At 39.6% G+C, this 14,606-nt stretch overlaps 1 protein-coding gene across 4 annotated transcripts in view; it reads left to right on the top strand.

The window, feature by feature from the left end:
* The window catches only part of DENND5B (DENN domain containing 5B), a 217,699-nt gene that overhangs the window by 170,450 nt on the left and 32,643 nt on the right, over window positions 1-14,606 (top strand). For 3 of the 4 annotated variants that reach the window (XM_049882751.1, XM_049882752.1, XM_049882750.1), the window contains 2 exons: window positions 10,227-10,355; window positions 12,339-12,460. In XM_049882751.1, the coding sequence (XP_049738708.1) occupies window positions 10,227-10,355; window positions 12,339-12,460 (251 nt within the window). The remainder of the gene's footprint in view (window positions 1-10,226; window positions 10,356-12,338; window positions 12,461-14,606) is intronic. The other variant, XM_049882753.1, reaches the window with a different exon arrangement.

Genomic DNA, 14,606 nt, shown 5'->3' with positions numbered 1-14,606 from the left:
GTTTGTGTTTACCTAACATTTTTGCATATATCTTTAACTGATCAACTGACCAAATTTCTATTGAATTGTATTGGATATAGTTTTAAAGATTTAGAAAGGTGGCGATTGCTGAGATACTTTTTACTATCAATTTAAAGTAACAGAAGAAACTTGAGAAGTCTCATTACTTAGTTTCTTCCTTTTGCAGATGTGGAAAATGAGGCTGAGACAGGTCTCTCACCATATATCCAGTTAACAGTGGAAAGAAAACTACAACCAAGGTTTCCTGGCTTAGTTCAGGACTTTTTCTAACTAGACATAAGTCCTCGGTCTTTACTAGGTCTCTAGAAAAATGCCATGTGTAAGTAGGCCCCAATAAGTTGGCAGTAGTATATGAGCATGTATCAGCCTAAATGTAATTTAGTATAACCTTGGACAGCCTACATTTGTTCAAGACATTAAACTAAAAAATTGATGTCCTGTGACTTCTTAGTTGAGTGTTACTTCAGTTCTTAATTTTCAGACTTTGTCCTACAAAGAAGTCTGAAAAAAACCTCTGAGTTTCCCAAAGCGATGTCTTGGCCACATGATAGATGCTTTTCATAAAACTTGATTGGTTGATTGCTTTCAAAAGGTGTTTAGTAAGGCAGAAACGTGTTGCCCAGAAGAGACAAATGGATTTTCCTGTGTCTTATAGCATGCATGGCTGTAGACCTTGTGCTAGGGTTTTCAGCATTATAAGCTCAGAAACCAAATAATTAGTAAACTAAAGGTAATTAGACTCTAAAATACTGACTCCTGCTAATCAAAAGACTGACTTCAGATACCTAAAAGAGATAAGAAAATAATTGGGTGGGTTTGAGTCATCTGTCCACCCTGGTCAAATCATCTGTGGAGAACAAGTTCACAAGAAGTTGATAAAACCAGTTTATCATTTCCCTCACCAGATGACTGGATACTCTTTTCTCATGATATGGGTATTCTCTCACTGCAAAGCAGAATAACACCAGAAGGCTGCTTGCTGTCCTCAGAATCAGAACTGTGGAAGCTTGATGCATGCAGCTCTGCACTGGTGGTCCTCCTGCTGATGGCACTGAGGCAGTCTGCTCAGGAAAGCCCTGGAGAAACACTCCTGTGTTTCCTCTTTGACCTCTTTTTTCTCTCCTACCATTCTGCCTCTCTAAGATGCCTTCTTGTATATTGTTGCTGTCATTCATGATATGTTCACTTCAAAGCCTAACTCTCAGTGGGCAGGCTTATTTCCCCTTTTCCAAGTTCTTGGCAGGCACTTCATTGTAATCCCTAGTTGCTACCACATAATTGATGTGGATATTTTCCTTAAAGAATAACACCCAAGTAATATTCTAAACTTCTTTTTTTTCCAATCTGGACAATTAAAGAAAACTCTAGGCCAGGTAATATTGAAAATTCTACCTCTCTGAGCCTGTGCTCTCTTCTCTGTTGGACATAACCTTCTGCTGGTACCTCCCATCTTTCCAAGTTTATCTCTGGAGGCAAAGACATTGGCAGTTTGGGGACTTTAAGTCGTTGGCAGTTGTCAGGAGTGTTAGCACTGGGCTGCTTAGCGGTTGGCATGAGTCCAGGACAGGCACGTCTAAAGGCCATCCCCTTTGTCTTAGTCTTTCAGGTAACTCTCCGCGGCCTTCATAGATGCCAGGTATCACTAAATTGTCAATAATAGAATGATTTTATTGTTCCAAAGAGAAAGGCTGGAGATCTGTAAGTAATTGTACAGATCATCTGTATATCAAAGTTTGATCATAGTGTTGCCATTATTCCCAGTTTCTTTCCAGAGCACCCTGTAGTTGTTCAAACTGACTTTTGTTCTTAATGACAAAATGTTACTGATGATTAGGGGCAGAGTAGAACATGACATGAGCTAGGAGATTGTGAGTACTGTAATCTAAGTATAGATATTTTGAATACATAACCGATGGACAGAATGAGTAAATACCAGGAATATTCTTTCTAAAATGGTAATAAATTTAGTTGAAGGTACTGGCTAGTTAGTAACTTTATGTTTTTATAAATGTATACGCATGTGCTTGTGAGCACCTGGCTTTATTCTACACTAAAATTTAATAGTCATGAGTGACATTGTTTTACCCCAGGAAGGAATATTTTTAAGAAGTTTTATGACATCACAGAATGTGAATTTAAACTAAAGATGGTTAATTTCTTTAATAAATATCCTTGGTGATACAATGAAATAAGCACCAGTTTGGTACTCAGGAAACACAGATTCAAATTTAGGTATTGCCACTCTGTTAGTCAGAAGTCACTTGGTTTTAGTAACTTTGCAAAAAGGGGGAATTTATTGGAGGCATATGAGGGTGTTTTAGAATTCAAGAATGGGAACTGTGGCTGGATTGAAAGCATTCTTGTCCTGAGGTTGGTTACCTTTTCTGTCTCTAAAAGCAAATCATTTCCGCTTCTCCCTTTACATCTGCTGCTTCTCCTCTCCTCTCCTTCCTTTTCCTTCTCTGTTCTTCCCTCCCCTTCCTTTCCCTTTCCTTTCCTTCACCCTTTATTGTGCACATGATTGCCCAAGCCCTGGCCTTAACTTCACTTCTTACTTCAACCATTTAACAAAAACTAAATCAGTTTTCCAGTGTACTAATTCTCAGTGTTTGAGAAAAAAAAACCTGATTGGCTTAATTGAAATCAGATATGTGCCTCTTATCTAGTCAGTTCTAGGTGAGGATTAGGAACATGGGGCTTGCCCTTTGAGGTCGTGGTGGTACCTGGATCTGTGGGAGAGAAGCTTCTCTGAGAAGAGAATGTGAGTGCCAGGAAGAAGTGATTGAGAGAAAATGGGTGGCATGTCTAGAATAATACATATTATCTGTGTGACATCGGGTGGGTCACTTAGTCTCTCTGAGTCTCCATTTTCTCATCATTAACTTATAATAATGATGATCTCTCTCCCACTAGTGGCTGTGACAATCAGGTAAGACAAAGCACATAAAAATGTTTCTAAATTGAAAACCTTTATACCAGATTTGGAAACAAATTATTTAAACCACATTGTATATACTTTTTTGTAAATTAACAGGATCTATTTTGAAAGTGGAGCCCTGGTGGCACAGTGGTTAAGAGCTCAAATGCTGACCAAAAAGTCGGCAGTTCAAATCCTCTAACCACTCCTTGGAAACCCTATAGGGCAATTCTGCTCTGTTCCGTAGGGTCCTGTGAGTCAGAATTGACTTGACAGCAACAGGTTTTGGGTTCTTTTGGAAGCAGTACTTGTGTAATATTATGTTCAATGCCATGATAATTACCTATAATAAATTATTCTAATTAAAAAACAGATTCAAATGATATAATTACACAGCAGATTTTTTTTTAATGTACTATAGATGAAGGTTTGCAGGATAAACTAGCTTCTCATTAAACAGTTAGTACACTATTTTATTTTGTCACATTGATTACCAACCCCACAACATGTCAACACTCTCCCTTTTTGACCTTGGGTTCCCTATTACTATCTTTCCTGTTCCCTCCTGCCTTGTGGTCCTTGCCTCTGGCCTGGTGTGCCCCTTTAGTCTCGTTTTGTTGTTTTATGGGCCTGTCTAATATTTAACTGAAGGGTAAACCTCAGGAGTGACTTCATTACTCACCTAAAGGGGTGTCTAGGGGCCATAATCTCAGGGTTTCTTAAGTCTCTGTCAGGCCAGTAAGTCCAGTCTTTTTTTATGAGTTAGAATTTTGTTCTACATTTTTCTCGGACTCTGCCTGGAACCCTCTATTGTGATCCCTTTCAGAGCAGTCAGTGGTGGTAGCCAGGCACCATCTAGTTGTATACACATCAAATATTTTTTCAACTTTACAGGCATACAATTTATTGACAGCAATTACAGGAATCGGCTGTGCAACCCACAGTAAATACTTTAACGGGTTTGGATTAAAGTTTAATAACACAATGTATATAAATTGTTTTAAAGCATAAAATTAGATACTATAGATTTATATAGCTGCAGAATTTTTCGAGTTCCTATTATGTGCTAAACGAAAAAACCCGTTGCTGTTGAATCAGTTCCAACTCAGAGCAACCCTATAGGACAGAGTAGAACTGCTCCATAGGGTTTCCAAGGAACGCCTGGTGAACTCGGTCTGCCGACCTTTTGGTTAGCCCCTGAACTCTTAACTGCTACAGCACCAGGGTTTAGAGATGTTATATTAGGCCTTTGAATTATGGTATTGGTGAAGAACACTGAATACACCAGGGACTGCCAGAAGAATGAACAAATCTGTCTTGGAAGAAGTACAGCAAGAATACTCCTTGGAAGCAAGGTTAGTGAGATTTTTGTCTCGAACGTTTTGGACATGTTATCAGGAAGGACCAGTCCCTGGAGAAGGACATGATACTTGGTGAAATAAAGGACCCACGAAAAAGAGGAAGATCCTCAATGAGATGGATTGACAGAGTAGCTGCAACAGTGAGCTCAAACACATCAATGATAATGAGGATGGTGCAGAACCAGGTTGTGTTTCATTCTGTTGTGCATGGGGTCTCTATGAATCGGAACCTGCTTGACACCTAAATCAACAATATGAGGGTACAAAGACAGAAGCTAGGCTACAGAGAAGTTTTGGCCTCCTTGTCCTCAGGAAGCTTACGTCGAGCTGAGAAAAATGTATACCAACAGAAGATGATAAAAGTACTAGGCAGTGTATGATAAGTGGCAAATTAAATTCTAGAAATCCATAAACTAGAGAGGTCATTGAAGGCTGTCTTGGTCACAGAAGCTCTTTAGGGGAAGCTGGGTTATCAAAGATTAATATAAATTTTTTTTTTTTTTTTTGGAAGCTAGAAGAGAGTACTTTAGGTAATGGGATGCAAAGTCTTGTAAATCAGATTCCCTGGAATGATGTATTTTTTTAATAGGAAAATAATGAAAAGATAGGTTGAAGCCAAGGGGTACAGGAATGCCAGCCTGAGCAATTCGGACTATATCCTATGAGCTGTTGAAGGTTTTTGAATAAAGGAATGACATTAAGGAGCAATAGTTAGGCAGATTGATTTTCCTGGTACCAGTGAACAAGACAGGTTTGAGGAGAAGAGTCTGGAGGCGTCATCTCCAAAAAATCCGTATCTCCTTCCAAAAGAACTAGCAGAAACACTTCAGTGATGGAAATACTGATTACCACCCAAAATAGGTTTTACTTTATGTCAATCTTTTCCAATTTCATTAAACATAGATTTTTTTCAGATTGTAACTTCCACTTTACCATTCTTCACCTAGCATGTCTCCAGGTACTTAAGTCCAGAATAAAACTAATTTCAGTAGATTTTACTGTTTTTGAGTAGGAAGGATACTTAAGGAAAGATTATACATCATGAATAATTACCAAACCTCATGTAGGTTTGATTCAAATTGGTACTCCTAGATTATTTAAGCTGTAACCTGGCACTGTACTCACAGCAGTACCTCATCAATACTGATGAACATTAAGTGCTTGATTGATATGGTTTTCTCCCCAAGTGATCATATATAATGGTTTTAGCCCTTTAAAATAAGGTCTGTCAAAATAAATAAAAAGTCATAAATTCTGAAAACTTGCTTTGAAGTGACGTGATATTGGCTGAGCCCCACAAAAATGGCAACAGAATTTTTCATCTTCTCATCTAACTTATTTTTAAGCCACTTTTTAGTGTGTGTGAGTAATGTGGTGTACTGCTTTGCATCTTGTTTCTCAAGGGTGTTTGATCATACATCAGCACTGGGGGTCAGAAGCCTAAATCTTTAGAGCCAGAGATTTGGTTAAGTGAGAAAGTGTCACAGACAGAGAGAGAGAATGAGAATGTATGTGTTTTGCAGGGAGGATATCCCTTAATCTGAATACTCAGAATCAAATTAGGGCCAGGATGAGTCGTTTCTGATATTTAAAAAAAGAAATCAAGAGAGAGGATGGTGGGTCACAAAAACAAAGACTTTTCAATCACTCACTGCAGTGGTTTTACAGTTACACTTGCACCTCCTGCCAATTCTTTCACCCTTAAAACCTGTTACTGTCGAGTCGATTCTGACTCATTAGCGACCCTGTAGGACAGAGTAGAACTGCCCCATAGAGTTTCCAAGGAGCATCTGGTGGATTCAAACTGCCAACCTTTTGGTTAGCAGCCATAGCACTTAACTGCTATGCCACCAGGGCTTCCCCCTTAGGAGGAAAAAAATGATTTAGGAAGATAAATTCAGTCTTGCTGTGTAGTGTAGTGAATTACTTAATATATCCCTTCTAGCCATAGTCTTTGTGACTCCCACACAACGGTTGGATGGGACTATGGAAATAAGGTGCTTGTGGCTCACCAAGGGGATTGGACAGCTTGCTGCTAATGCAAATAAGGTATGGACCCTGTGCTGGTTAAGGTTATGTGTCAGCTTGGCTGGGCCATGATTTTCAGTGGTTTGGCAGTTATATAGTGATGTAATTTGGCAGTTGTGTAATGATGTAATCATCTTCTATTTTGTGATACGCTGTAAATCCTAGCCTCTATGCCTGTGGTTATGGTCCCATTTGGGAGTGAGTTGTCCATTATGTTACTGAGGCCAGATTAGGGTGGGGTGTATTTTCAGTCACTGCTTTACTAGAGGGTGTGACTCATGTCACCACCCTTACCCCAGTTACTGTTCTTAACCCCCTTGTTCAAGCTATGCCATTACTTGAGTCACACCTTTTATCTTATAAGAGATAAAAGGAGAGGGAAGCAAGCAGAGTGGGGGAGGGACCCACTGCTCCCACCAAGAAGAAGAGCCAGGAGTGGATTTCATACTTTGGACGCAGGATCCCTGAGCTGAGAATCTCCTAGACCCAGAAAGGAGGGTTGTAATGCCAGAGATGGTGCAAAACGATGAGAAGCAGCAGCAAGCACAGCAGGGAACCAGCAGCAACAGAACCAGTAGACTGGCACAAGATGGGGTAATGCACTTTCTGGCCCATGGAGTGAGGCGGCTATCGTGGGTGTGTTGGCTGACCCATGGAGTGAAAGAGCTGAGCACCTTTAGGCAGGAAGCTTTCTGGGGAGTGGAGTACCTCTGGGCACTTGTCAATGGAGCTTGGCTTGCGGACCCATAGAGCAAGAGAGCCGAGCGGCTTCAGGATGAGGCTTACTGGCAGAGTGGAGTACCCCTGGGCGCTTATTGGCAGAGCTAAAGAGATTTGTAACACTTGTCCAAGCAGGGCAGAGGCCAGGCCAAGGGCCGGAGAGAGAGTCCTGCCTGTGGGCACCCAGCTGGGAAGCAGCTGTCCTGACTGAAGAACTATATCCTAAGTTGTTTCTGATCCTGAATTGTAACCTGGCTACTTCCCTGATAAACCCCATAATTGTGAGTATTGTCTGTGAATTCTATGTGGCCATTGCAACAAGTTATCAAATCCAGCAGAGAAGTTGGGAGTGCCATCGAAGGGACAGCTGGTGTCAGAATTGCTCAAAAGATTGGCGAGAGGAGGTATGTCTGACCTCCTCCTCCTAGGAATCAGCTTTGGGCTGTTGATGCTGACAATGATTCTCTCTCCACCTCGTGAAGGTAAGACGAGGAGGTCTGACACCCTGCCATGCTGTTTTTACATGCTAGGCATAGCATTGCTGTCTACACACAATGTGACTTTATCTGTGTAGGTAACATTCAAGGGGGTTTGACCACAATTTTTTTGCTTTTTTTGTAGCCACACAATTTTGCAAGTCTTTCCAAATTTTAAGAATTTTTAATTTATCAATGCAGTAAAGCTTGTCTTCATCCTCTTCAAATCTGCCTTGAATTGCTGGCAGTTCCCTGTTGATGCATTGCTGCAACCATTTTTGAAGTATCTTCAGCAAAATTTTACTTGCGTGTGATGTTAATGATACTGTTCGATAATTTTTGCGTTCTGTTGGATCACCTTTCTTTGGAATGGACCTCTTCCAGTCAGTTGGCCAGGGAGCTGTATTCCAAATGTCGTGGCATAGATGAATGTTTCCAGCACTGCTTCTGTTTATTGAAACATCTCAATTGGTATTTTGTCAATTCCTGGAGCCTTGTTTTTCACCAGTGCCTTCAGTGCAACTTGGACTTCTTCCTTCAGTACCATCAGCTCTTGATCATATGATTCCTCCTGAAATGGTTAAACGTTGATCAATTCTTTTTGGTACAGTGACTGTGTGTATTCCTTCCATCTTCTTTTGATGCTTCCTGCATCATTCAGTATTTTTCCCGTAGAGTCCTTCAGTATTGCAACTCGAGGCTTGAATAAATAACATTGCAAAGAATGGGAATTCCAGAACACTTAACTATGTTAAAGAGGAACCTGTACATAGACCAGGAGGTTATCATTAGAACAGAACAAGGGGATACTACATGGTTTAAAATCAGGAAGGGTGAGAGTCAGGGTTGTATCCTTTCACCTGTATGCTGAGCAAATAAACCAAGAAGGTGGATGTCTTGGTCATCTAGTGCTGCTATAACAGAAACACTACAAGTGGATGGCTTTAACAAACAGAAATTTATTCTCTCACCGTCTAGTAGGCTACAGGTTCAAATTTAGGGCGTCAACTCCAGAGAAAGGCTTTCTCTCTCCATCAGCTCTGGAGGAAGGTCCTTGTCATCAATCTTCCCTGTTCGAGGAGCTTCTCAGCACAGGCACCCCAGGTCCAAAGGATACACTATTCTCCTGGCTCTTGTTTCTTGGTGGTCTGAGGTCCCCATGTCTCACTGCTCCCTTCTTTCTTTCATATCTGAAAAGAGATTGGCTCAGCGCAATCCAATTTTATAAATTGAGTCCTGCCTTATTAACATAAAAAAATTTTTTTTTTTTTATAACTGCCGCTAATCCCATCTCATTGACATCGTAGAGATAGGATTTACGACACAGAGGAAGATCACATCAAATGACATAATGGTGGACAATCACACAATACTGGGAATCATGGTCTAGCCAAATTGATACACATATTTTTGAGGGACACAGTTTAATCCACGACACGGAACTATATGAAGAAGAATGCAGAATCCAGATTGGCGGAAGACCGACAACGTGCCATATGCAGATGACACAACCTTGCTTGCTGGAAGTGAAGAGGACTTGAAGCACTTACTAATGAAGATCACAACTGGACCAATAAACAACATCATGATAAACAGGGAAAATTTTGAAGTTGTTAAAGATTTCACTTTATTTGGATGCACAACCAATGCCCACAGAAGCAGCAGCCTGGAAGTCAAACAACGTATTGCATTAGGCACATCTTCTGCAAAAGACCTCTTTAAAGTGTTGAAAAAGCAAAGATGTCACCTTGAGGACTAAGGTGTGCCTAACCCACGCCATGATATTTTCTGTTGCCTCGTGTATGAAGAAACTGGACAATGAATAAGGAGGACCAGAGAAGAATTGATGCCTTCAAATTGTGGCGTTGGTGAAGAACATTGAATGTACCATGGACTGCTAGAAGAACAAACAGATCTGTCTTGGAAAATGTACAGCCAGAATGCTCCTAAGAAGTGAGGATGGTGAGACTTTGTCTCACTTAGTTTGGACATGTTATCAGGAAGGACCAATCCTTGGAAAAGGACATCGTACTTGATAACGTAGAGGGTCAGCGAAAAAGAGGAAGATCCTCAATGAGATGGACTGACAAATGGCTGCAAGAGTGAGCTCAAACATAGCAATAATTGTGAGGATGGCATAGGACCAAGCAGTGTTTCATTCTGTTGTACATAGGGTCTCTATGAATCAAAACGGACTCGACGGCACCTAACAACAGCAAAGCTTGTCTTGTCCAGTGCCATAGAAAGTAAGATTTCATATTTTCCATATATTGCCCAGGGTTACTTGAAAAGTAATTCAGTGGATTAAAGTATGACAGATACTTAATTAAACTGTATAAGAAGTACTCTGAATAAGAACTTGAATATTCAGTATGTTTTATTATTTTTCTGATCATTAGAAATAACCAGGTGTCAGCTTACAGATGTCTGTGGGGTAAAACAGGGATGTAAAGCCTGAAAGAGTGAAGGAGTGTTAAATATTTTGTCTCAGAACTCTGCCTATGTACTTGTGTTATAAATGGTGATTCTCAGGTGAGACTAAATTTATGATTCAGATGGAACTTTTGAAGGTGTAATCAGTTTAAATTGTGTATTATTCACTGCTGCCTCTAAGGATAAAAAAACTGTGTGCTAAGTGCTATAACTCTTTAGTAGTTTTAGTTCAGAGTTATCCTTAGGATTTACGTCTTTGCTGTTCTTTAGGCATATTCAAAACATGAGTGAGATCAAGACTGATGTCGGACGAGCTCGAGCATGGATAAGATTGTCTCTAGAAAAGAAGCTCTTGTCCCAGCATCTCAAGCAATTGCTCTCTAACCAGCCACTTACCAAGTAAGAGATTCCTTTCTGAGGCATTTCTGTTTTGATGACCTGTATGCTTGCAGAGTAAGTTGTATAAATTGACAGAAACTGGCTTCTTCAGTGTGAATTGCTGATTCCTGAGTATGTGCATTCTTTCCTAACAGGCGTGTGAGCTTCAGAAGCTATGTATCTTGACATAATACTTGATCATATCTGGGAAGGCACAGCAAGTTTCACAGCCAAAGGCCAGTTTGTTCCCCTCTAGAAAAAAAAGCTAACTAGTCCACACAAGCTAACAGTAGCACCCAAAAGAGAGCTTGAACTGTGTAAACCTTATATCATATTGTGAAGATCACAACAAAAACCTGAAGGAGCAAAAAAAAAAAAAAAAAATGTCCACGCTAAAAACTTCTGAGAGTTGCCAATACTTACATTTATTAATTCAGAGCCAGGAAACAAATCAGGTACATACCAATTAATTGATGGTATTCCTTCAGCCTTTTTGATGGTATTCCTTCAGCCTGTCAAGAAATCCTCTTAGATGAAATGCATCAGCCAGATAGTATGTACACTAGAGCTAATTAGAAGACTAAGGACTTTGTGTTCTCAAGAGCAAAAGTATGCAAAGAATTCAACAAAGACCGCAAATATGACAGTCTGTTGGAATCTTATCATAGTAACCCAATTCTTGGTGTAGTTTTGTATTTATAGGTATCATCCATAGATTACTTACTGAGCATTTTAGGATGCGCCTTAATATACAAAGAATAGGTCTGATAAAGAATGCAGTGGTGGAGTATAGCCTGTGAATCTGACCTTGTTCTCTTAAAATTGACTCGTTTTTCTGATTGTAAAAATCATTCATGCCCATTGTGATCAAAGTACAAAGAAATAGATGATAATCATTTATAATCCTACTACATAAAGATGAGTAATATCTTACATGTTTTCTTCTGTACTTTCTCCTACACACGTTCTTTTATTTGAAGTTACACTATATTTACAATTCAATATCATTCTTTTTAAGCTTAACTTTATATCTTAAGAGTTTAAGCTTTGAAGTCTGAATGCCTGTGCTCAAATATTGCTTTTACGATTTACTCTTCGAGTGCCCTAGGACAAGATACTTAATTTCTCTTTATCTCTGTTTTTCCATGTACAAAGTGAGAATGCTAATAGATTTACCTCCTAGGATGGTCATGAGGATTAAGTATATTAAAACCTATAAAACACTTGGAACAGTGCTTAAATATAAGTGGTTAATAAGTTACTTACTGTTTTTAGTGATAATGGTATTATTATTGTTAAATTTCTTCCTGAACTATTTTTAATAGCCACACAGTATTCCAGCATATCTGTATACCATGGTATATTTTTACTTAAAACATTTCAGTGGCTGTATGCGAATAAATCTTTTCCCACATCTGGCATCACATCGTTAGGACTGAGTCCTAAAAGTAAAATTAATGAGTCAAAGGATATGACTGGTTTAAAATAATTATTGCCAACACATTTCTTTCTTGAAATTTTCAGCCCACCAGCTATGAGAATAGCTATTCATTGCCTCCTTGTCAACACTGATCATCACTTTTTAAATCTTTATTAGTATGATAGACAAAATGGATTCATGTTTTGGTTTGTTTTCCCTTTAATTACTAGTTAGGTTAAAAATGTATTGAATATTAACGGTTCATTTTTGTGACTTGTCTGTTCTTTCAAGGATAGAGTTTCTACCCATAGTTTGGAAACCCTGGTGGTGTAGTGGTTAAGTGCTACAGCTGCTAACCAAGAGGTCGGCAGTTCAAATCCGCTAGGCGCTCCTTGGAAACTCTATGGGGCAGTTCTACTCTGTCCTATAGTGTCACAATGAGTCAGAATCGACTCGATGGCAGTGGGTTTTTTTACCCATAGTTTGTCCCAGTGAAGGTAGTTTTTAATGGAAGGTATAACGAAAAGTATGAAAATTTAGTAGACTGTTGTCTGAGGTTCTGTGCTTGTCTCACCCTTTCCTAGGAAGCTTTATAAGCGGTATGCTTTTCTCCGTTGTGAAGAAGAAAGAGAGCAGTTTCTTTATCATCTTCTTTCCCTTAATGCTGTGGACTATTTCTGCTTCACCAGTGTGTTCACCACTATCAGTAAGTCTGACCTGTTAGTGAGGAGTTGTTCAGGTGACTAGTGGAATAAAAGAGTTTGTATCTTTAACAGTGAGTCATACATGGTACAGTGAGATAGGCACTGTGTGTGCCACACAGATCCGTTTAGGAATGAAGGACATTTTCCAGCTGCTGGGAGTGCTTCCAGAAGACAGCTCTCAGATATCATCCCCTATGGCGATTACCTCACTGAAGAAAACTGCCTTACCTGAGGTGGTGCGTTTTTCCAGGGACAGCCAGCACCCAATGACTGATCAAAGAGCTGTCCCAGAGCTCCCCATGAGGTCAGCTGAGGAGTTCATTGAGACTGCATCACAGGTCAACCTCTCCCTTGGCCAGTCCTGCTTCCATTCCACATATTGACCCCGGAAGCACTCTCTTGTACACATTCTGCATGCTAATCTCTGGCTCTGAGTCTGCTTCTCAGGCAACTAAACCTGTAATAGGATGGCTGTGAAAAGAAACATTTTATTACAAATATCCCACTATCACTTCTGCTATATGTGGATCAGTACATGATGATAATAAACATCATTTAAACTTTGATGATTCAGACGGACTTCAAAATCTTGCTGGACATTGTAGATCCATAATGGGAAGACGGGCATTCTGGCAGGCCAATGGTTAGGCGCTCAGCTGCTCATCGAAAGGTTGGCAGTTCAAACCCACCAACCGCTCTGTGGGAGAAAAGACCTAGAGATTTGCTCCTGATGAGATTACAGTCTAGTAAACTTTATGGGGCAGTTCTACTGTGTCATATAGGGTCAGTATGAGTCAAAATCAAGTCAACAGCACACAACAACAACGGGGAGACATGCTGATTAAAGATACATTATTGATAGAATGTTGAATAATAATATTTATTCTAGTCACCATTACTAATTATTTGCAGTGGTTCCCCCTTTCCTTCTTCGGAGAGTTTTTACTAGTATCAATTAGGAATTGTGTTTAGCCACAAGTATCAGAAGCTTGAAAAACAGTACCTTAAAGAAATTAGTAGTTTTATTTTTCTTATATAATAATGAAAAGTCTGGAGGTAGGCAGTCCACAGTGCCATCATGGACTCTTTCCTCTTAGACTCCCTCAGTGTGTCCATATCACCTCATCATCACAAGATGGCTATTCTTCTTAATCCAGCTTCCAGCAGAAAGGAGGAAGGGAGCAGGATCTATGTTAGAAAAGCATATCCGAAAAATCCCAATAAATATCCCCAACGTATCACTGGCCAGAATCGTGGGTTTTGGCTTTCCATTCTCTATGGTAGAGGCAGACAAGGAAAAGGGAAGTTGGAATGGGTGTTAGACCCAGCTGTGATATCTGCCAAGCTACTATTACGTATATTAGTTTATTACAGGTATAAGAATCTAAGATGTTATATACAATTTTTTGTTAAAAGAGAAGGATTAATAGCAGAGGTAGTTGGGATTCTGAAGATCCTCCTTATATCTGCAGATTTTTTTCCTGAGCAACTCTTTTTAACCTGAGGAATTGATACACTTAAAGAAAAATTTTGAGTTTAATAATATTGCTCTTTTTATACCTTATCTATGAAATCACTGTTGTGTTATCTGTGGGCCCTTTACAGCCACACAACTGTTGACCCCAAAGAAGTCCTTTTTCTCTAGCTTTGCTATTTCTGTCAGTGCAAGAAATGAGAGAGCTTTCTGGCACCAAAAATAAACTTTTATGCTAACCTCTTCTGCTTTCAGTTTCAAAAACCATTTGATTCTGATTACTAAACCATGAAAGCATGGCCTTTCCTCTGACATTTTCCCTTCCTTCAGCCAAAATAAAAGAGTAGAAAAACGAGATTATTCACCCAACATAAAGAAAGCCGTTTATGTAAAATTAGGGAAACGAACCGTTTATTCCATTCATCTTCCTCATCTAAGAGTGCATTGGACTGTGGACTCGTTTATGAGGCTGTATCTGGGCACCTCGTCCAGTAAGTGTTTTTAATCCTATGTGTGGGTCTTTCAAGGAAGGCTTCCAGCACCCCTTCTTGTGACTGACCGAGTAGAAGTCCCAAGGATACTAACAAAATATTGATCCTACCCTAAGAAAAAAATGTGGCACTGATGAATAAAATGGGCTAATGTGTTTAAACCATCCCCCTCTTTTTTTTTTT

Source organism: Elephas maximus, chromosome 4 (assembly GCF_024166365.1).
Source record: "Elephas maximus indicus isolate mEleMax1 chromosome 4, mEleMax1 primary haplotype, whole genome shotgun sequence".
NCBI lineage: Eukaryota > Metazoa > Chordata > Mammalia > Proboscidea > Elephantidae > Elephas > Elephas maximus.
The sequence above is the reverse complement of the archived record's forward strand: the minus strand, read 5'-3'. Positions and strand labels throughout refer to the sequence as shown.